The 23,478-nt window shown below is 35.2% G+C and overlaps 1 protein-coding gene across 1 annotated transcript; it reads left to right on the forward strand.

Moving 5' to 3' along the window:
• The first annotated feature begins 719 nt into the window (after nt 1–719).
• Nucleotides 720–23,340, forward strand: LOC139685892 (sialin-like). The gene is made up of 10 exons (XM_071583022.1): nt 720–1,023; nt 1,314–1,519; nt 1,749–1,982; nt 2,303–2,387; nt 5,998–6,224; nt 11,055–11,207; nt 14,690–14,822; nt 16,623–16,784; nt 19,899–19,984; nt 22,641–23,340. Exons 1-10 carry the CDS (start codon nt 981–983, stop codon nt 22,833–22,835), a joined length of 1,524 nt encoding a protein of 507 aa, XP_071439123.1. The 5' UTR covers nt 720–980; the 3' UTR covers nt 22,836–23,340.
• Nucleotides 23,341–23,478: the final 138 nt, after the last annotated feature.

The raw sequence follows: 23,478 nt of genomic DNA on the forward strand, positions 1-23,478 counted from the left end.
ACATGTGTAGCCTAGGGTGTATCGTGAAAATTAGAGAAAAAAATGTTCTAGTTTAGGAGATATTGTGAAGTACTTTGTGTTTTTTCGTGTGAGATGACGACCGAGGTGACCTTATTGGGCCCTAGTTACTAAACTAGGCCAGGAGCATGGGGTAAGCGAAAGACTGCCGAAAGTAATTGTGGTGCCCAGTGTGTATTGTAAAAATTAAAGAAAAAATGTTCTAGTTTAGTAGATATTGTTAAGTAATTTCTTGTTTTTTGTATGAAAGGGCGACCCTCGGGACTGCACTGGGCCCTGGATGCTACATTACTCTATGGATGTGGGTTTTATGCCTACGCCGTGATAGAGCGGGGATTGCCGAGTGTTTTTGGTGATTTTCAAGAAAAGTACTTTTCTAGTTCAGCAGATATCGTCGAAAACGTTTTCCTTAGGACCTTGTTTTTGCTATGAAAGACGACCCCCCGCTTGGGCTAACTTCAGTGTAGAGTTCTTTCTAGGGCCCTTTATCGTTTACTACATAATTCATCCCGGTCTTACAATTGCAAGTGATTACAGGGAGTATCACTGAGTGTAAGATGTCCGTTGTAGTCGGATTACTGCAATGGTTTGGGGGATTTACTTAGTTACGTCGTGCTAAAATGTTTACGTTGGTATGACTGAAAAATCCAGAGCTCCAACGGCCTGTGGGTAGTCGTGGGCTAGCTCTCCGTGGGCCAAGTTCAGTTAAGTTGTATCTTTATGTATACGTCGTGCGATATTTAACTGAAATTAATACTGGACTAAGCGTAATATTTATAAAAGTAACAATTAATATTCATGCAACTCTCAGGGTCTTTATGATGCGAACGCTCATGTTATAAATTTCTCTCTTCGGAAAGTGCCTACGTTTTGGAGGTGGTGTAATATGTTAGTAATTCGTTGTCTCTAACAGAGGGATTTATTGTTTTTATATAGTCTGAGTTGTGTATTAGTTCGCCAGAATGTGTAACAATATATATGACTGGTTAGATTCGGTCACAATAGGTAAGGCAAATACGTATATAATGGTTGTGAATTTCCATAATGTTGCCTTTCCTTTAGTTATTCTCTTATTTATGTATGGACATTTTTTTCTTGCTCTTTACATCTGTTTGAGCTTAGGTAATCTTTTTCAGTTTTTGAGAAATATGCGTATCACTTTATTGATTGACTTATGGCCAATTTTTGTTAAGTTTTATTATAGACAATCCAATTTAACAAGTTTTGAATTCCAATTCAATGTTCATTTTATTGCTCTCAATGACATTTACTTTTCCCGTGTTTTGCTCAAGAAGAAATTCCTGCGCGGTCAGTACTGGGAGTATTGGCCTTTTTTGGATTTATGGTTACACAAATGATTAGAGCAAATCTCTATATATCTATAGTGGGAATGGTAGGCAACATAACTTGGGATGAGACTACCAAGACCTCTAATGAATCTTATTTCAATACTACTGATTTACCTGCGTTAGAAGATCGTGGGACCGTTTCATCTCCGGAGGTTTGTGGTAACCATTTCATAATCACCTGTTGTGATTAATACTTGTCTTAATCACTAATTATTTGTGTGTACCGTTTTAATTTTAGAATTTGACCACTTTTTCAATTATTTATTTTGAACCCGTTAGTTTTAATAATTATTTCAATTCTGTGGAAAAATTACAACTAATCCGAATTTCGTTTCTTTCACGTTGATATGTTGGGTTTTTCTTATCGTCACAAATGTGAAGTTGGGCAGGTTTCAATGGGATGAATCTACCCGAGGGCTCCTTTTCGGTGCCTTTTATTGGTGCTATTGGTTGACAGAACTACCTGGAGGGATAATGGCTCAAAGGTGGGGTGGCCGAAAAGTCCTTGGAACTGGAGTGACTGTTGCAGGTGTCTTCAATGCCTTTGTGCCATGGGCAAGCAAGTATCATCTCGGTTTAGTGGCTGCTGTTCGGGCTATCCAAGGGCTTGCCCTGGTGTGTAAATTTCCCAAGTTTTTATGCATCCTTAAAATTGCTTTTATTGGACTAGAGCTGTTAGATGAATTTGTCTATGATATATTGTTTGCTGTTTTTAATTGCTCACTGTACTTCCAAACTGTATATACTTTAACGTGACAGTTAATGGGAGCATGGGTATAGCATTGAACTACTGACCAGAGGGCAATGCCAATTAATAAGAATCCTATGACATGAATTTAAGCATCTTTTTCTGCATCAAACTTAGTTATTAACTGTGATTTAGCCTAGAGTAAGATACTATTTTATGAGATTTACAGCAATTTATTTTCCATCAGGGTGTAACATGGCCAGCAATGCATAATCTGGCTGGATGCTGGATTCCAGCCAGGGAGAGAAGCAAATTTATGAATGTATATCATGGTATGATGCTCAATTTATAATCTTTTGATCAAAGCTTTTCATGCATGTTTGTTGTGCAACTTTCAATATGTCCTTGTTAAATCATAATTTTGAAACTGCATGTCTGGGTGAAAAAGTAAACTGCATAAGTGCACTGCAGATCACTGAAATTCTGACATTGCAATATTTAATGTAGATATTGTATGGCTTAAAAGTAGAGAGTGTTATTAATGATACGTGTCATTGGATGAATATGGGTAAAACTAAAAAACATTATTTCAAATTTATTGACAATATAGTTTCATGTTTTGATTACATAAAAAAATTATGCAAGATGAACAAGAACTTGGTAGTTTTCCACAAATTTATTTTGATTAAGAGGAGTGCAGAACCATTTCTTGCTGATGAATTATTGTGTTCCTTTAAAATTTGTCACTCAGCAATAATGAGTTAAGTCACTTCAGTGTGGCATCACCTGTAAACAAGAATGCCACCATTGAAAAAAGCTTTAATATGCAATATTAAAGTCATCAGCTGGTATGTAAGAAAACTGAAACTCTTTCCCATTAAGCATTTATTTTAAGGAATAATTCACTATTACAAAAAATCTCAATGCCACCATTTGCTTGAGATTTTTATGCAGGAGCCGTATATGTATCCTATGATAAAATGTAGAAATGAATATTAGTTTTTGTATGAGTACTATCTTTGAGTTCAAGCATTCCAAATGCGACATTTGGAGAAATAAGGTGTGCAAGCTATGGGTATATTTAAAATTCCAGCTGTGATGGCACCACTTATTTTCAGTGGTATTTGGGAATAAATGGTGCACCTTAAACCTAGATATGTACAATGCAACAAAAACGTAATGTTACAAAGAGTGAGATTTATAAGAAATGCAAATAGCACTAATGAAGAGGTCAACCTGTATAGTGGGAATATTATCAATGGCAATATAGCAAAAAATAATTATTCTGATGATTTTGTCCTGTACCATAAAATGGGTGATGAAAGATTTGTTCAATATTGAATAGAGAGTGTCACCCAAGGGAAAACAGATTTTCATGCTTGGCAGTGAAGTTGATGAAAGCAATAAAGACAATTGCTTTAAGTACCCCATGAAGCATGGTTTCATTTTGGTCATATCAAGTTAGGAGTTAATTGGGATTTCATATTAAATTGTATCAAATCTAAATTCCTGTGAACAATTTTCCAAAAATGAATATGGTAGCTTCTTTAAATTGGCAGATGATTACGACCTTTTTGATAAGTTATATAATAATGATACCTGGCCTTATTATATGATATCAGTAATGACAGGTTCAAGGTTAAGCATTTATTGGAGGATAATAATAAACTAAGTGAAACTTCATCGCCCTCTTATGATGATATACCAGTAGCTGAGAGTGATCATGTTGTGTCAGGTTGAGTTATGCTAACAGGTGATAATGTAAAAAACTATGGAAATAGTTACCACCCTGTTTTCTTAAATTGTTGATCTTTTTTACTGGGCCTTAATCATTTGAACGTGTTCAAGTGTAATATTGACATCAACATATTTTGCAAGAGTGAGATATTTTTGAAATAGAAATCTGAAATATAAGTGGTTATTAACTACGTTGGCTAGAATTTGCTGTCTCAATAAACATTACTTAAAAAACGCAAGTAGAACCTCACCCAATGAGCACCTCATTCAAAAAATATAGTGTCGCCGGTGATTGCACATTTTTCCAAACTTATATTCAGATAAGAGTATTTGTGTGTTTTGTACAATGTTTGATAATATTTTATGCATAGTTTTAAAAATGTCGCTGAAGAAAAAGCCATAAGAAAATAAAGATAACCGTAGAAATGAGAATTAAAATCATTGAAAAGTAAGAAATTGGTGTGAGCACAGTTGAATGAGCATGCACATGCAATTTGCACTATCCTCAAGAACAAGGGCAAGTTAAAGGAGATAGATGTTTCAGAGGGAGTGATAATTATTATTTACACAACAGTTACATATTCTCAACGATGTGACAGGTTGCTTCTCATATGGATGATCAAAAAGCAATTGCAAGTTATTATTAATTACTATTGATGAGAACATCATTTATGAGAAGGCAAAAGTGATTTTTCCTTCAACTTGTTGAGAATACACCAGGATCATCAATGGCTGAAGAAGAAATATATATGGGAAGCCATGATTATTTCAAAAGTGTAAGAATATAACTGGCACCTATAGAACTCTGAGGCATGGTGAAGCAGCTAGCTGTGACACAAAAGCAGCAGAGAACTTCTTTGGTGACATCAAGAATTACTGCTAATTCTTTATTTCAATTTTCCTTTGTTATCCACGAATTGAATTTGCGTTCCAGGTTGGTAAATACGTTATAGAAGAAAATATGATGATGATCCAGTCACTATTGCATCATACTTAGAGAAGCATTACCCGGATAAGGGAGTGACTTTGTGCACTACAAATTTATTTAATGATAATGCTGTTGCATTTTTTTTTTAATTGTAAGAATTACCAAAAACAAATGCCTCTAGACAGCTTTCTAGGAAAAAGTAATGAAAAATTTATCATAAATAATGAACTAATTATTTCTTGTGTTGTACTAATTGAATTCTCATTCTAGGTTTGTTCATTATGCAATATAAGAAAAGTTTAAGATGATTCTGAATCCTAAGCAATTTATATAATTTTCTTTGAATAATCCTTGTACATAATTTATTATTTTTGGCATGAAACTTATTACCTTTATTTACACTAATTTTTATGGGAAAATTTGTTTCACTTAAGAAGTGTTTTACGAGAAAATTTCTGGAAACAATAATGCTCATTCTGTTAGGTTCGACTGTGCCTGCTTTTGTCTTGAAAGATATGTCTTTCAAAGTAATTGACCCAGATAAATTATTTATAGAATTGCATTATGAAATTTCTGCGATAATGTTGAAGGAATTGAATCTGATCATATCTTTTGTTTTTGTTCCCCTGATGATATATTTGAACATTTCTGTAAACAACTGAAACTAGTAATGTCTCTAATTTTAATTAGAATATAAATATCATAATATGATGCATATTTGAAAAGTAAAGGCTGATTAGCCATTAGTCAAATATATTTGTCAAAATAGTTTTATTGACGGTTAATTTTCTATAACCCAGCTTCAGTTTTCTACATAATTGCTGATCACTTCATTGCATTTTTCTTAATGCTGCACCAGCTTCTTTAATCCCTCAGCATAGAAGTTTGCTGCCTGAGAATCATGCCAATTGACAATGGCATTTTTGAGTTCCTCATCTTCAAGCTGTTGAAAATAGTTGCTAGATGCAAGGTTAGGTCAGTTGATAGAGGTCCAAAGGCACTTGTCCTCTCAGCATTTTTTTCTCTTTGTGTTGGTCATGTTGCTCAGTTATTTTTTTTTATACCTGGAAAAAGATTTTTTCTAATGTTTTCCACATCTTGAAAAATATTTATTTCATGTCAGTAATTTTCACTTCTTGAATAAGTCCCTCAATCATCATGGTATACATTTACCCGATCAGATACAATGATATATGTATTTGATTGAAGAAGCTACATAATTTTCTTAAGTCCTGTTGTCTTGCAATCTTTACTTGGAATATTTTTCATTTTTACAGGAGCAGCTATTGGCACTGCATTTACATATCCAATTTGTGGCTTCATTATGGAGGATTTTGGTTGGGAGTCAACATTTTATATGATTTCCGCATTCAACATATTATGGTCAGCTGGTTGCTACTTCTTCTTATATGATAAACCAGATAAACACCCACGAATATCTATGAAGGAAAGGATATATTTACAGCAGCATCTGGTTGGCCTGAGTAAAAGACTTGGGATAAAGGTATTAAGAACATTGTACCTTGTATTAAAGAGACTTTTGGTCTCCAAATGATGAATTTACTGTTTGTAACATGTGCATTGTTTATGCCAAAGGCAGTAATCTGTTATTTAATTTCAATGATTTTTAGTTTTAATTGATTTGGAAATAATTGAAAAAATGATTACACAAAATTTAATAATGTGTATTTTCAGTGTGGCTTTCCAAACTGATACCATTCACACCCAGAGTAATTTAGACAATTCAGTTTATAATTTGTATCTAATATTAATTTTAAGTGAAAAATAAGGATTTGTTTTTCACCATTAAAAGGTAACTCATTGATTTGTTGATGGAATATTTGATTGCCATTGCTGTAATGTATCAAATGAAATAGCAGGTAAATGGATTAAATAACAACTGGCTCAAGTTGGGAGATGGCCCTTTCTGTTCATAGCCCTTCATTAGGGACCACATTTATATTTTTCTTCCAGCTTTCATTGATAGTATAGGTCTTCAATGTCTAAAATTCCAATGCTCTACATACATCTTTCCTGTCTCCTTATGATTTCTCTCAACAATTCATTCTCCTGCCCAACCATGCCTAGCACTTCCTCATTAGTTTTCTTTTCTCTCAACTTCAACCATCTCCTTCCTTGTCCATTGCCTAAAAACCGCGCCTATCATCCTGCTTTAATGACCCTGTTTCCACACCATATAATCGGGTATATATACATAACTATGCCCCTGATTAAATTTTAATGAGCTTTTTCTTAATATCCCTGTCATTAGTTCCCTCCTCTTTGTGAAAGCGTCTTTGTCTAATGCAATTCTTCTCCTTAAGTCCCCACTACTGTGACCATTTTGGTCCTAAGCGCTTCCAAAATACATAAACCCTTCCACCTGCTCTAGTTTATGCCTTCTTATTTTGATGTTCAGCTTAGCCTTTCCCTTTCCTGAAAACTGCATAACCTTTGTGTTATTTACATTTATTCTTATCCCACATCTATCATACTGACTTTCAAAATCATCAGCAATGCTTGCAACCCCTTGGCTGACTGGCAAATTAAAGCTTGATCATCTGTAAGCCTAACTGAATTTGTGAAATCCCCACAGACTCTCATTTTTATCTCCAGATCTTCCCATGCCTCTTAATCATTTCCTACACATATATGGTGAACAGCACAGGTAATAATGGACAATCCTGTTTTACTCCTCTTCCAAACACTGCCCATTCGGGCTCTCCATTCTTCACTCTTACCTGAGCCGTCTGAGACATACAGACACTGAGACAGGTTGCAGATAAGTATTTTGTCCCACCATTCTACTGTAATTTTCTGCAATGCATTCATTAGTTTTTCCCTGTTAACTCTATCAAATGTCTTTTCAAAATCTACAAATCAGGCAAATACATCCTAAGTGTACCTACCTGTATGTTCCTCTCTATTAGTAAACTCATTCTGCAATCGCCTCATGCGTGCCTGTCCCCTTTCTAAACCCAAACTGATCATCGAACCACTGAAGCTTCATGCAAAAATGGACTTATTGTTCTGTAGTCCTTGCATAATGTAACCGTTACATTTTTTGGAATAGGACTAACACTGATATGATGAAGTCTTCTGGTCAGAGTCCTCCCTTATAAATGCTATGAAATAGTCCATAAAAACTCTTTCTCGCACATTTGCCTAAACCTTTAAGTAGTTCTATAGGAATGTTGTCTACCTAATGGCCTATTTGATTTCAATTCCCCTTCTATCTCACTGTCAAGTAAGACTGGACATAAGCTATCCTCCTCTGCATCACTCTCTTTCTCTGTCTAACCTTGATGCATTAAGTTCTTTACCGTATAGTTTTTCTATATATATACCTTCCATCTCTCTTGGATATTTCCTGGTTCAATTAGTATTTCCCTGACTTATCTCTGATTGTCAACACAGATTTTCTCTTCGTGCTTCCCAACAGTGTTTTAACCTTCCCTAAAGCACCCCAATTTCATCTTTCCCCTGCAAACTTTCCATATTCTCACACTGCATCTTCCACCATGCTTTTTTGCTCTATTTGTTACCCATCTTAATTTATTATTCAACCCCTTATACTTCCTTCTACCTGACTCTGTGCTTACATTCTTTAATTTCCTTCTCTCCTCTATCTTTCTTATCATTTTGTCTGCAATCCACAGTTTCTTTGTCCTTTTCCGATTAACAGTTCCTATTTTTTCATATGCGGCTTTCAATATCCCTTCTTTAATATGCTCCCACTTTTCCTTGATAGTACACAGATCTCTTTCCTCTCTCATTATTTTCTCTAAGGCCTGCCAATACTCCTTCCTTGTGAGTCTGATTATTGCTTTTATGTTCTATTTCCTAAACTGTTTTCCCCATCATCTTTTTCAATTGGATGCTACACTTCATAACTAAACATAAAATAACATTACTAAATTGTGATCTAAGTCTGCATCCACACCCAGCAAACTGTGCAGATTGCTCATGCTGTTCCTAAATCTGTTCCTTACCATAATAGAGTCCAACTGATACCTACATCAGTCCTCCGGAATTTTCAATGTGTATCTTCGCCTTTGGTGGTGTCTAAACCAAGTGTTGGTGATGACTAATATCCTGTCTCCTGCAGATTTCTACTGCTTTCTCCCCGTGGTCATTCCTTGTTCCTAAACCACAGTCCCCTACCTCACTACAATCTCTTCCTTTGCCTATTATTGCATTCCAATCCCAAATTTTTCACCTTAGGAACATCTGTGATTTTGTCCTATGAATGATCATATACAGTACCATAACTAGCTCCTCCTCATGATTGCTGGGTGGCATGTATACCTGAAAAATGACTAAATGTTTTGGTTGTGCTTATACTTCAACTAGTAATATTTTATCAGTCACTTGTTCTATGTTTATTATGCTTCTTCTTGCTTTTTTATTCAATATTATTGCAACTCCTTGCAGGCTCTTTTCTCATCCTTTTTATATTACTCCATCATTATCACTCCAGTAATCCCAGTAATCCTTCCATCTCACTTTGCATGTACCTAAAACATCTATTTCCTTGCTCCATCTCTCTCTTTACATTTTCCAATTTTATTGCCCTCAACATTGTCCTACATTCCAAGTTCCTATTCTAACTTATTCCATCTCCTTTTGCATTCTCCCTGCTGCTGCTGTTGGTTTTGCTTTGCAAGGCTTTTAGAGATGATGACTGTGGAAGCCTTTCTTCTTCTGCTGACGGTTACGACACATGACCGATTGGGCCGAGTCTCATAGTTGCCAGGACTCATTTTCTCTGTACCGACTTTCATAAAAATCTTGGGATAAATAATTGAGGGGTTTCCCATTGCCCTCTTCAATAGTATTTTTAGTGTGACACCATCACTCAATGGGCCCCTCACTGGGGTCAGACACCTTTGCGGCCACCTCACTGCTTCTGCTTGGAGTATCTGTCGTCTGGCATGGGTGATCCTACCGGGAGCAAATGACAATTAAGATATGTAACTTAGTCAGCTGCAGTGAGTGAAAAAGAAGAGAACAGGCTGAGTAGTAATATATAATATACGAGGGTCATCCGGAAAGTAGTACCCGTTCATGCCGAATGAAGTGCTGACGACGCGAGTAGCCGCTGGACGAGGTCAGATAGCTTCAGTGGCTTGTCTGCCTTCTCTGAGCCAAGTTGCGTGACGCTAGCATTGCCTGTGTTGTTTCTGTGATTGTTTACAATGTTTAAAAAAATTGAGAACGCCGCCAGTTGTGAAGTGAGGGCAGTGATTAAATTCCTCAATGCAAGAAACGTTCGCCCATGTGATATTCATCGCCAATTAAAGGAGGTGTATGGAGACAATGTAATGGACGAGTCGTCTGTTCGGCGGTGGTGTCGCAACTTCAACATGGGGAGGGGGAACACACACGACGATGAGCGTTCGGAGAGACCGTCTGTCATTACAGACCAACTGGTGAGCTCAGTTGACGAATTCGTGAGGAACGATCGGCGCGTCACAATTGATGACATCTGTGAGCATTTTCCCAATGTTTCTCGAACAATTGTTCATGAAATTGTTAAACACCATCTGCATTATGCAAAAATTTGTGCAAGATGGGTCCCTCGCATATCTCAATGAGCTGGCGGCGAAGGACTATGCAGCAGGAATACAGAAACTTGTCACACGTTATGACAAATGCCTTAATTTGCTTGGAGATTATGTTGAGAAGTAGTTTAAAGTATCCTCTTTCAAATAAAATTTTTTATTGTTGTTAATATTTACTTTTGTGTCTTTATTTCACGAACGGGTACTACTTTCCGGATGACCCTCGTAGTATATGCAGCCGTGCAAAGAGGGCAGAGCCAGTTGGTGCTCTTTCCTTCCCTTCATTTCTCCCTCTTACAATCTCCCTTCCATAATCAAAGCTTTTGGTGCTTTCCGTGGTACATTCACCTTGAATGCCAACATATCATGATACTCAGCTCAAAATCACTCATTCACTCTGTTTTGAGACCAGCTTTCCACAGCATCCTGTCATAAATTTCACTTGAAAAGTAACACAGTTTGAATGATATGTATGATAAGAGAGTTAAATATGTAGGATAGGAAAATGCAGAAATTATGTAAATAACTCTTATGTGTTTTTTGTTGTCAGTTGTTGGTAGAGAGGCAAGAGAATCATGAAACTCGTGAGTGGTGTACCACCCATTTTTTTGGTATTTGGGAAATAAGACGAGATTTATCAAAGACAAAACAGAAATGTAATTACACTGAGAAACAGATTAACTACATCTTAAACTGATAACTCAGTTTAGCATACTACAAAAATGTTGGTAATTTTGGAGGTCAAATATTGATATTATTTTTATTTTCAGAAGCAATATGCTACTCCATGGCTTAAGATATTCAAATCATCTGCATTTTGGGCAGTTCTAGTTGCATCTCAAGGAGTCATGTGGTGTAGCATCACTCTTTCCATGCAGATACCCTCATATTTGAAGCAGGTGCTAAATTTTGACCTAAAAATGGTTTGTATTTAATAATTAAAATTGCTTCATTATTTATATCTAATAATGCTATTGATCATTATTATTCTGAATATTATTTTGTATTTCTGTATAGATATATATGCTATCTTCTATAGAACACAGTGAACCTGGCTACTCTATTGGAAATTGCGCCCTGCAGATACATACCCCAGTTTGAATGATTGTATTCCACCTTGAGCATGAATTGTGTGTTTTCATAATGGCTTATCTTGTTGTGTGTAGTGGTTTGAAAGGACTTAAGATATATAAACTTAAACCACAGTAATCAACCCAAAGGTTGATTGGGCATGGTAGTCCAGTGGGGAGAGAACTGGGTTGCCTACCAAAGGGTCCGGGTTCAATTCCAGATGATGCTTCTGGGTACCCTCAGCTCCACCCAAGCTGTGTGATATTTCTGGCTCGAGATCCTCCAGGGAACTGCAGACAGCACAGGGAAAGGAACCGGCCCCCTACCCTGTATGTGAATTTCACATTCCATTGGGCTTAGTATTAGGTGAGCTTTTAAGATACTCAAGTACCTTAAATGCAGTCCCTACTGCTGCCACCTAATTGTGATGTGAAATGAATAGGGTTTGTCCAAAATTTAGATGTATCTGTGTAAAATCCAGTCGTTAAGATAAATTTACTCTGCTGTTCAAAATTAGACCTTTTTTAAAATTTTTTCTTTGTCATTTAATGTTATAATCCATCGAGCGGAAGAAGTTTAACTTTCAATTTAAAATTTAATGGAGTTTTTTAAAGAAAAAATAATACCTCTGAAAGTGATGCATGTAGACAATAATTCTCTGGACAAATAAATTTATTATTATCACTATTGAACTTGTGAGAAAAAAAATGAGGTATCATGAAATGGGAGGAGAAAATGTGATGTAGTACAACAATATGATGTGCCATAATCTTGTCTAAGACTTGGAGGTTGACCTGATTGCGCTTCTCAGGAGCAAAAGAGCCATTGGAGGAAAATCTGCCAGAAATTCTATCATTGAGCTAGCAATATTATCAAGGCCCTCCACTTCTTCAGTAGCTGGCACTGAGGCTATATGGCCGTGGCACTGCCGGCACCTTAGCGGGAATAAATCTGAATGTGTGAAACATTGTTAAAGGAGGTGCATGCGAGTATGTGATGGTATAAGGTTGCATGTTCGATGACTCTATGTGATTTCAGTATGGCAATAATAGCGAGGTATTTCCCATGGAGTTGGAAATGTTATGCTAAAAATAAATTGTGCTATGGTTTTTCCTTAGATCACTATCTTGAATAGCAATTGCTGAAGTTCTTTTATCAGAAATATTTTCTTGTTCTTTTCAATTATAAGTGAAGGAAATTCATATTAGTTCTTGAATTTTACTGTGTACTGCTTGAACTTTTCCATGAGCTATTAGCCACTTTCTCTGCGTCTACCTTTATAACTGTTGTATTTTAAACTTATTTCAATGCAAATTTGAACTCATATATCTGGTGTTGGAATTCACTATCTATGTAATTTGGGTATTGCCTTTAGAGTTTCAATTTTCATCGTGGGTTATTTCCATTGATACCTATTAAAAGGCTCACAAAATCCTTTGCTTGTGGTGAGGGACTGCTTATAGATTTTACTAGTCCTGAATTCTGCAAAATATTCAATGGGGGGCCTGATTACTGATGAAAAATGTTGCCTTCACCCTTTCAATACTGTATATTTTCCGACTATGCATTTCACAAAATTTTCCCTTTTGAAGGTAACACTACATGTACATGCCTGTGTCTTTCCCAAAATTATATTATGCCGAGTGTTCTTATTTCATCATTGTCAGTCTTGAAAATAGTAAATCCTTTTGAGACTCAGCTCAAGTTTTTGGGTACTATTATTTAGCATTCTCTGGTATGTATATGCATAGTATTTCAAAAAATGGTTCTGCACTAATAATATCTTCCAAAACAAGGACCAAATCCGAAAGCTGCTATTCACCGTGCCCAAAAACTTAGTTGAAAATAACCAACCTATTAAACTGCCAATCTAAGCTAAAGTGATCATCTAAACAGTCCTGAGATATCTCGAGTCAATTACCTATTAAGGAAATTAAAAGCATTGCTACTGATAGCATTCCTTGTAAGTGAATACTATGTATTTTTTTATTGAAATCTATTACATAGATCGAAAATATGATAGAATTCCTGTGGTGTCAAATTTATCCTTCTTATACTAATGAAAGCTTTCACAATAAACTGCAATGGAATTCTAGTGCAGCAGATATTGCAAATCAATGCACATAGGTAATTATATAATGGCATAATAAAGCTAAATATTTGTTATCTAATTTGATGTGGAAGAAAATATCAGTAATCTCTTGACAAGTTCCAATGTTAATAATTATGAAACAAGAAACATGTATAAGATGAATACATATTCTCATATGGCTAAGACCCTGTGTGACCCTGGCTCTGTGAATTTTATGGTCATAACATTATTGAATATTCTACCAGCTTCTGCACATAGTGCCAAAATTTCAGTTTTCAAAACCATGGTATTATTGGCTATCAGTCAAATCTGTAACTCTTTTGATTGCATTTCTTGAGACTGACGTGATCAACTTGTTGTTCAAGTAAAATGTATGTAAATATTTTTATGTGTTCCTCTTTTTGTGTTTTAGTATTTTTGAAGATATCTATTGTGGTGCACAACCATATGATAAAGATTAGAAATGAGATGGATCAAACTACTTAAAAGTACTGTCAAGTTCTTTGATTTCATGTTTCCCTCCTGCGTGTTTTGGCATACAAGCAAATAGATACTGTTGATGTTATTCTAATATGGATTAATGTAATCATTTTTTCAATAAGTAATTATTGTAACATCATAAACTTATAATTCTAACCTTTAAAGCTTTTTCTCATGTTACCATTTTTTCCTGTGATGATTTCCCTCCCTGTCATAATCTTGTGAGGCTGACAGGGTTCATGCATGTGCGTGCCTTTTCTGTCACATTTTCCCCTTTCCCTTAATCTCCCATGTGAACTGAAGTGTATGTTTAAATGCTTTGTTTTGTTCATAAGCACATATAGTATTTTATAAACTAGTGATAATAGTGTTTTTTACAATCTTGTTAAATTTGTTTTGCTCTTTGTTAGGTGCAATTTTCATCTATATTTATTTCAATTTCACAGGAACTAACTGGTTGAATGAGTTTTAAAAGATAGTTTCAATTATTTTAGTTTGATTTGAAATTAGACATTTAAGTTTTGACTGAAAGTAAGAAGCATCCATAATTTTCATTTTTTTTATATTTCATCTAAAAAATTAAAACTTTGGGTGAAATTTTCCACATTTCTCAACACGTAATCATAAAATTCTTTAGCAACATTGAATTTTTGTTGGACTACATCCATAATGAAGATTTTATAAGTTTTTTTGGTGCATTTGACATGTTTTTCTACATTTTATGTCATGTGTGTTAAATTTTCTCTTTTATTTGCATGTTAGAATGGCATTCTTTCTGGTGTGCCTGAACTTAGTAAATTTGGTTTTGGACTCTGCTTCTCAGCATTAATGGATCACCTTCTCCAACATAAAGTTATGTCTCTAACAACAGTCAGGAAATTATCCGTAGTAACATGTAAGTTCGGCAATAGGTCAATTATATGATCAATTTTACTAAGGCTATGAAACAAAAGATTTTCCTGTATATATGCAGCCACTATTGTCTTTAGTGTACAAGCTTATTATAATTAAAAATATCATTTACAGTGGAACCTCGCACAGCAAGCTTAATTGTTTCTCGAATTTTTCTATTGAAGGGAAAAATTTGTTAAGCAAAACAATTTTTCCCTTATAAATGGATGCAATAATGCATTTCATGGTGAAAAAATAAATTATTCACATGGTTTATTTGAAGAAAATTACAAGAGCATTTTTCAGGATCTTGAATCATCTTTATCTTTTCCCCTCTTGTGGAATCACCTTGGTATCGGGTTAGTTGGCGGAGGAGTGGGGGAATGGGTAATGTGAACGGGGAGAACGGCACTGGGTAATTAGAAAAATTTTCCATGTGGAAAAGCCGAGTTGTTAATTTTCAATTTCAATTTAGAATATGTATCAATGAGGAAGTAGTACCCTCAGGAACTGAATATTGCGATGTGTTTTCCTTTTTGCTGATTGCAAATTTATTATGTTTAGACAATGGTGATTCAGGCATGTTCATGCTCTTATAGTAATGAGTTGCAGTTATTTCAAGGTCTCCATTTTATTTTGCAATTTGTACAAACTGGTTAATAATGAATTCGTTCTAATTAGATATGTATGTATGTATATTGAATAATGAATTGTTTACATCATCATGAAATGAAAATAACTGGATCCTAGAATTCTGTGTTACCTCAGGCTGTTTTGTAAATATTACTTCCAGAAAATATATATATATATATATATATATATATATATATATATATATATATATATATATATATATATATATATTAGGGTCATTAAATAAGTTGAGAGACAAATGCTCTCACTTTAAACTATTCAATGAATCTTTACCACTTTTTCAGGGGTGTTAGCTGGCAACCTTGGGATAAGCTCTGATCAGCTTTCATACCTTGGTGAACTGAAGATTTTGAGGTTATGTTGACATAAAATAATCAAACAGCTGAGCAGAGCTTATCCTAACATTGCCAACTAAAACCCCTGAAAAAATGATCAAGATTCATTGAATAGTTATAAAATGAGGCCATTTGCCTTGTTACTTATTGAATTACCCTCGTATCTGTACAGTAATATCAAACAGATCAAATCAACCCAATCAATTTACCTGGGATATTAGTTTGTATTCTAAAGGAAATTCAAGGACCCACTCGTAACCAGTAGTCAAATGAACTTTTGCGTTGGAAGTTTTTAAATCCAACGCAAAGTTAAAGCAAAAATAAAGTTATTGTCAAAGATTGTTGATGTCTCATTTTGGTGTGGTAATATCATCCCTCACCTATTTTCTGCTCTTACTTGAGTTTATGCAATAAACATTCCCTTGGTATAACACTGCCTCTCCTGGGATGATTTGTGGATAGACTTCTCATTATGTCAAATCTACTCCATGTTGCTAATGTATGTATAAAATACTTTGCTAAATGCAAAGTGTGTACGGCACTTATGAGTCATTCCAATGTTTTTTGTATGAAGTTAGAAACCAGAACTTAAGAAATAAGAACTTAATATACAAAAAATAATGAAACTATAGAGATCACGAAATTTAGGTACCCATTTATGTCATTTCAATTCATGTTGTACATTAGAGCATGTATCTCCAATTTACTTTGGGGCTTACTGTTGATTAAATAAGTTGCCTTATATATTGGAGTATTTCATTTGATCACTCATTTAAATTCATAATTTAACTCAATTTCTATCTTCATTCCTAAAGGTGAGTACATCCCAGCTGCTCTTCTTTTGGCATTTAATTTTATTGATGCAAGTGAGAGCACTACAATTGCTATTGTTCTTCTGGTCCTGACGAGTGCCTTTGGTGGAGCAAGCTCATCTGGAAGCCTTGCAAATGTTGTAGATATCAGTCCTCACTTTGCTGGTAAGTTCCTTTTCATATTTTATTCTTGCCATTCATAAAAGTCAAGTCAATGGTTAGATTTTAAAAAATCTTATACTACATGATAGAAAATTGAAATTCGTTAACTAGTAAGAAAAGACTGAAGAGGAATGAATATTACTAGAGATGGAGAGCATATTGTAAACATATAAATGCACACATCAAATCCCTAAAGTATGTATTAGAATGATGGTGACCAACTAATTACATCTGGTTTGTTATACTGTCAAATACTTTCTTTCCAAAGCATTGTTCGTCTGGAACAAGTTCAGCATCCTTGCTATAAGAAAATATTTATTGCGCATTCATAAAGTTATGAAATTGAATTTCCTGTGCTGCTCCAATTGGTCAAAATGGGATCAAACTACTTGGAGTAGGCTAAGCTTTGCCACAAAACCGGTCTCAGTGCTCTTCAAGCTGTGGAAGCGGCAGGACGTCAATTATTGTAAATCTCTGCATGCCGAAAAATATGGAATCGACGATCAAGTAACATATGCAATTACTAAGTGTTGTGCTGATCTTTAAAAATCTCTTGACAAGACTAACAAAATGATTCGTGAGGCTTACGGGGACTCTGCTCTGCCCTACTTAAAAGTTTGGAGGTGGTAAAAGGCCAGGAAGAGGTTCACCACAAACAACGGTCTGAGCAGCCATCAACAGCAAAACCGACAACAATGTGGCTCGTGTTCGACAATTTTTGGGCTCTGACCATTGATTGGGTATCAAGATGGTTGCCAATGAACTGGAAATGTTGTCTACTGTTGTGTTTTGCATTCTTACTGAAGATATAGCGATGAGGAAAGTGTGCGCCAAGCTCATGCCCAAGGTGTTTGTCACAACTCGCTACGAGTCCGCGAATTCCTGGCCAAACACCAGGTGCCAACACTGCCCCACCCCCCTTTAGTCCTGACGTCACCTCAGTAGACTTTTTTTTGTTCCCTTGGATTAAGGCAGCCCTGAAAGGAACCCATTTTTCATTCATAGAAGAGATCCAATCAGCCGTGACAAAGACCTTGCGAGAGGTTCCCGAAGACACCTTCCAGGGTGCATATTGGTTATGGCATATTCGCTGGAAAAAATATGAAGAGGCCCAAGTACAGTACTTTGAAGAATTTTAAGTGTTTGTGCAAATCTATTCAATAAATTACTTTGAAAAAATAATTGCATTACCTTTGGAACACACCCTGTATGTTGTTTTTAATGGGGTAAGATTGAGGCCAAATATTTCCTTGAGCTTGGTTGGAAACAAAATTATTAATTAATGCCGTTTTCAATGCTTTCTGGAACTGCTGTGGATTAGGGTTGCGATTAGCCCCACAGTTTTGCCTAATAGCATTGAAAAAATTTCAATTGGTCCCTGAAAGAGGTTTCTTGTGTCAGGGTTCCAAAACTGCGTAGTTTTCAATTCAGCCCAATTACCACTCCTATGATAGCTAAACTCCAATTCTGCAAAGGAGGATGGATTACCTTTTTCTTTCCCAGGTACTCCCATTGCTGGATTTTGGTGAGTCTATTTTTATTGAACCATGGTTAGTCAGCTTCTATAGTCAGGAAACCAACTCACAGATGGCCAGGAGCAAGGTGTAAAAAAGGCCCGGCCAATGACACAGGCCTGATGTACGTTATAATTTACAGGTTTTTTAAAAAATGTTGTAGTAGTATTTAGGGGAGGCAACTGACAGCTAAGGTCATTTACGCCATTAGGGATGGACAGGAAAGGATGAAGAGTGGAGAGAAACCTGCATCGTCATTAGTCTACTCTTAATAAAAAGTGTCAAGGGGTCTGCAGCTTAATGTCCCATCTGACCGACAGCATACTCACTCGAAGTGCCCTCTAAAAAGCACCTCAAATAGGGCTAGGGACGCCACCAAAAAATATTCTACCGCATAGGGATTTGAATCCAGGCCCTCTGGGTGGGAAGCTGGTATGATAGCCACCTCACCATCTTGATCCCCTTAAAAAATAAATGCAAAGCTCACGTTGCCCAGGACTGCACAGAATCATTATAGGCTTTTTATGCTCAGTTTCATGAGCATGCCTCCCATCTGAAAACAGTTTGAGTAACGATATGATATATTTTTACATTTACTACTCTATTTTATCTGTACATTATAGATACTTCAGTCTGATTATTATAGTAATAAAATCTTTTTTTTGCTAAATACATACCTATACATTGTTATACATAATCAATGAAGTTCAAAAACCAAAATAATTGGAAATGATTGCATAATTAACAAACTTATTGCGTATTATAAATATATTGCGTAATCTTATTCATGTAATGTTGATTTATTTGGGGATATGGTCATCCAGAGGGTAGAGCACTGAGTTATTGATAGGAGGACCTGGCTTTGATTGTGATTGTCTCCTCAGGAAACCCTCAGCTTCACCCAAGCTGTGTGATATTTTTGGAAACTAGATCTTCTGTGGAAACCACTGGTGGCGCAGGGAAAAGAACTGGCCCACTGCCCTGATGTTTGAATTTCATACACCATTGGTCTTAGTATTAGGTTAGCTCTTACCTCACCTATCACACCAAACTTATGGTTGATTACCGTGATGTTTCATTGGTCAAGAAGATGCAGTACACTATAGGTCAATCAGGTTGACAAGTATTTAGTTTTTTTAACAAGCCTACTACAAGGAATATGGCATGCTTCCAAAATTCAATCCTTGAACCAGACTAAGTGCATTTGTGGCCAAACGCAGTACCATTGATAATCTATGTGCCCTGGTGTTAATCTTAAAGAATTCTACTTTCAATACTACTTTCAATTCTATTTTCAATACTGCCTACTTGGCTAGTATTTCAGTAGTTATGAAAGTTGGCTTGAGATGTCTACAATATTTTGAAATAAATACATCCAGGCAACATGTCGTAGCTAATCTTTCAAGAAATTTAAAGCTATTTATGTAATTAAATGATTAGGAATAAATATGTGGAAATTTTTAATATTATACTCACACCTACACATGTGCGTATAATGTTCTAAATCTGTGGGTGTGCATGTGTGTATGCATGCACATCCACAGATATGTGGACACATATATATGTACCATTTATTCTATCAACAAATTTATTTTATTTTTAGGTGTCATATTGGGAATTATTAAAACGCTATCATTGATACCAGGGATTCTCTCTCCTATGGTAGCTGGTTTCCTCACTGCAGGAGATGTAAGTTGTGCAAATAAGTTAGGATTTCTTAGAAAGGGCATGGTATAACAGAAATATCACCAATATATATTTTTAAATTGCCATTATTATTTATTTTTAATATTGAATATATATTTATAAAATAAAGGATATATTCATTATGTCCATATTACCAGTGTATCATTATTAATTAATTATAATTATTTTAAATAGAGTTACCATCTGTGTAAGGCATATGTCAGGCTGCCTGTTGACTTCTTTTTCTTATTATATTCAAACATTTTATTGTCCTTCATTTCCTCTTTATCATTCTTTTTTAGCTTTCTCTCCATCTCCTGTTGTATTCTTTCATGAAATGGTCTATCATCCTAGCAATATATATCCATCAGTCTTCTTAATATATCCACTATTAGCTGATTTTCAGTTTTATGATGTAGAAGCAAAATATATGAATTACAAGGCATGCTCATAAAGTAAGGGCCATTTGGTCACAGGAAAAAATATACTCATTTTAAATACATTTTATTGGCACTTTTAGTTAGCTACAAACCTACTTCACTTCTCTACATAATCGCCATTCACTTCTAAGCATTTTTCATGCCGCTGCACCAGCTTCTGTAACCCCTCTGCATAGAATCTCGCTGCCTGAGAGTTGAACCAATTGACAATGCCGTTCTTGAGTTCCTCTTTGGTTTTGAAACGTTGTCCACCAGGCCACTGTTTCAAGTGCAAGAAGAGGAAGTAGTCGCTAGGTGCAAGGTCAGGACTATACGGTGGGTGGTCAAAGAGTTCGCAACGAAAATCTTGAATTTTCTTATTGGTTTTGGCAGCAGTGTTTTGGTACCCACCTTGCAAACAATTTGTGATATCCAAGGTTTTCCGTGACAATATTGTAGACAGTAGTGCATCCAAGTTGAGGACATCGTTCAGCCAGGCCATGAATCGTCAATCAACGATCATATTACAGTTTTTGTTCCACTTGCGAAACAATGTCATCGGTCAGAATACTGGGCCTGCCACTTTGCTCTTCATCATGGACATTTGTTCGTCCATTTTTAAAATCACGGCACCATTTTCTAACTTTTCCTTCACTCATAACTGTAGGTCCATAAACTAGGCATAACTCCCGATGAATTTCAGCAGCCGACAATCCTTTTGCATAGTACAAGAATCGTATGACAGAGCGTACTTCACAGCTGGCGGGATGAACGATTGTCACGGACATTGTTTGCATGCACGGACAAGCAAACGACTTCTGAAACAAAACAAATGCTGCTATTGCTTCTCACTGAATCAGTAGATGATGCTGTAGGAGTAAAACTGTGTTCTGAAGTGCCAATATTTAAATCTAAGCAAACAGTCTTTACTTTATGAACATGCCTAGTATATTAAGTCAGTAGGTCACAAATTGAAAAATAATAATAAAATATGAGATAGTTCTTTTGAAACAAATTTTGTCGCAAGAATATTAGTAACCATAGATGTTGTTTTATTTTATTGTATTATGGCCGTATCATTTTATCTTGCACTTTTGCAAATCTTTGAAAATAGCATCATCATGATAAATAATTAAAGATTAAGCCCATCAAAAATCTTAGAATCTAACCATTCTATGGTTACATTCAGATAGTGTTTTGTAGCCTCTCCTTGAAACTGAGTTGCCATTTAAGGTCAATTAAAAAAGTGAGAGCTTCAATGTTTGTCCATTTTCAAATCTGGTTTTTAAGGTTCATCATAGTTTAACATGTGTTGAAAACTTAGACTTGCTTGGGTCTATGAATTGAGAAAGAAGACTGATTTTTTGTAAACTCTTATTTTTATTTTATATTCATTTGTATTTACAATCACATTTCCTATCTGAAAGATTGTTACTCAAAATCGCAATTACCTGTATATGTGGCAGCACATGTTAGCTAAATAAAAACTTTATTTTGGAGAAGTAAGATTAAATCATCTACAGCAGATATTTGCATAACATCATCATGATTACAGCAGGTAGCAAATGCTGTGAATGCAAACTCCCTCTCTGATGAGTAAAGCATTACTGTAGGCCAAATGAGTAAGGGCAGCTAAATAATCAAAAGAAGAAAAATGTGAAAATTCTTGGTTTGCAGTTTAAGTTTGTTCTTAGGGTAATCTGCAATACACTGCTGCATACTGAAAGTAGTGTGGAAAAAGCCATGGAAATGTGTCTTTTCTCTAATGGTCCGCATGGGTCAACTAGTTAGACTACATACCCAATGCGTTTTGAAAATTTGTGATACATTAAGGAAAAGTGATTCAGATATAAAGCAAAATATATTGAATAGTTGCACCATTGATGATCTTACATGAAAAAACACAAATCATCGCAAAACTATCAAACTCTTAATTCATAGCTTGAAATTGAAGCCAATGAAGGTGTAAAAAAAGACTCCATGCTTGATTGAACTTATTACAATTATACATCATCAAGTCACAGAGTAATGACAACATTGAGATATAATGTTGAATAGATATTTACAAGAATTCATTTTTCCCTTTCAAATTTCATGATTATAAACAACAAAAGTGATACTTTATCACAAACTTGTTGTGCTTGACAGGGTATTTTGTAGAAGTAAGGTGATTAAGAGATTTGGTTGAATATCCACCTCCTTTACAATGTATTAAAATCCCACTTTCCTTTTTTTATCAGAAATTATCTGGTTGGAACAAAGTCTTTTCCACCACAGCAGTAATACATATAGTATGCTGCACTATATTTCTTTTATTTGGATCTGCTGAAATTCAACCTTGGAATAGAATTAATGAATCTAAAGATGCAGATAATACACTTCAAGAACTCAATGTGCCACTCAAATCCACTGTTGAAGAAGAAGTGAAAACTTAGGGAAATACTGTGCTGTCATTTGTTCCCCAAACAAAAGATATGGTGATGAGTTTAATAAAATAGGGATTTACTTATTTGCTAACATTTTGCTATATAAATTGGGCTCAATTTTACAACATATCAGAATCAGTGAATTCTATGTATTACCTCATTTGCCTCTTAGAGCTACATGATGACTGGAGTTAAACATGGTATTGTATATTTTTGGAGCCACTTCATATGCATATGCTACATTTTATTGAGATATTATGATTTTAATTGTATGAAAAAGTCGTTCACTTACCTTAGTGACTAGAAAATATATTTAGTTTCCTGTGTTATATTTTTTCATCATGCGACATAAGATAATTGTATCTTAGCTTTGGCATGAGACGCTATCATTTAAGATTGTATTTGGTGAAGGAAGAAGTCACATGAATGTGCCATAAGTGAGATAAGCTGTACCTGCATGCTTATTTCTTGTACCTTTTATGCATGTGTAATGTATGTGTGTCTAGAGGTGTGTACACACATAAATATATAAATGAATTAAAATGCAATACAGCAAGATGAATTTTTTTTTAATTAAAAAAATCTATGAAATACACTGTGAGAAGAGACTGCCTTCCATCAAGGAGGACAACCTACTGCGTGCTGTACTGGA

The sequence above is a fragment of the Hetaerina americana genome, unplaced genomic scaffold (assembly GCF_022747635.1).
Source record: "Hetaerina americana unplaced genomic scaffold, ioHetAmer1.1.p SCAF_12, whole genome shotgun sequence".
NCBI classification, from domain to species: domain Eukaryota; kingdom Metazoa; phylum Arthropoda; class Insecta; order Odonata; family Calopterygidae; genus Hetaerina; species Hetaerina americana.

Coding starts and splice junctions, on each gene's coding strand:
- LOC139685892 (XM_071583022.1), top strand. CDS start 981: ATGTGTAACAATATATATGACTGGTTAGATTCGGTCACAATAG. Junction 6,225..11,054: donor GTAAAAGACTTGGGATAAAG/GTATTAAGAACA, acceptor TTTTATTTTCAG/AAGCAATATGCTACTCCATG. Junction 14,823..16,622: donor GAAATTATCCGTAGTAACAT/GTAAGTTCGGCA, acceptor TCATTCCTAAAG/GTGAGTACATCCCAGCTGCT.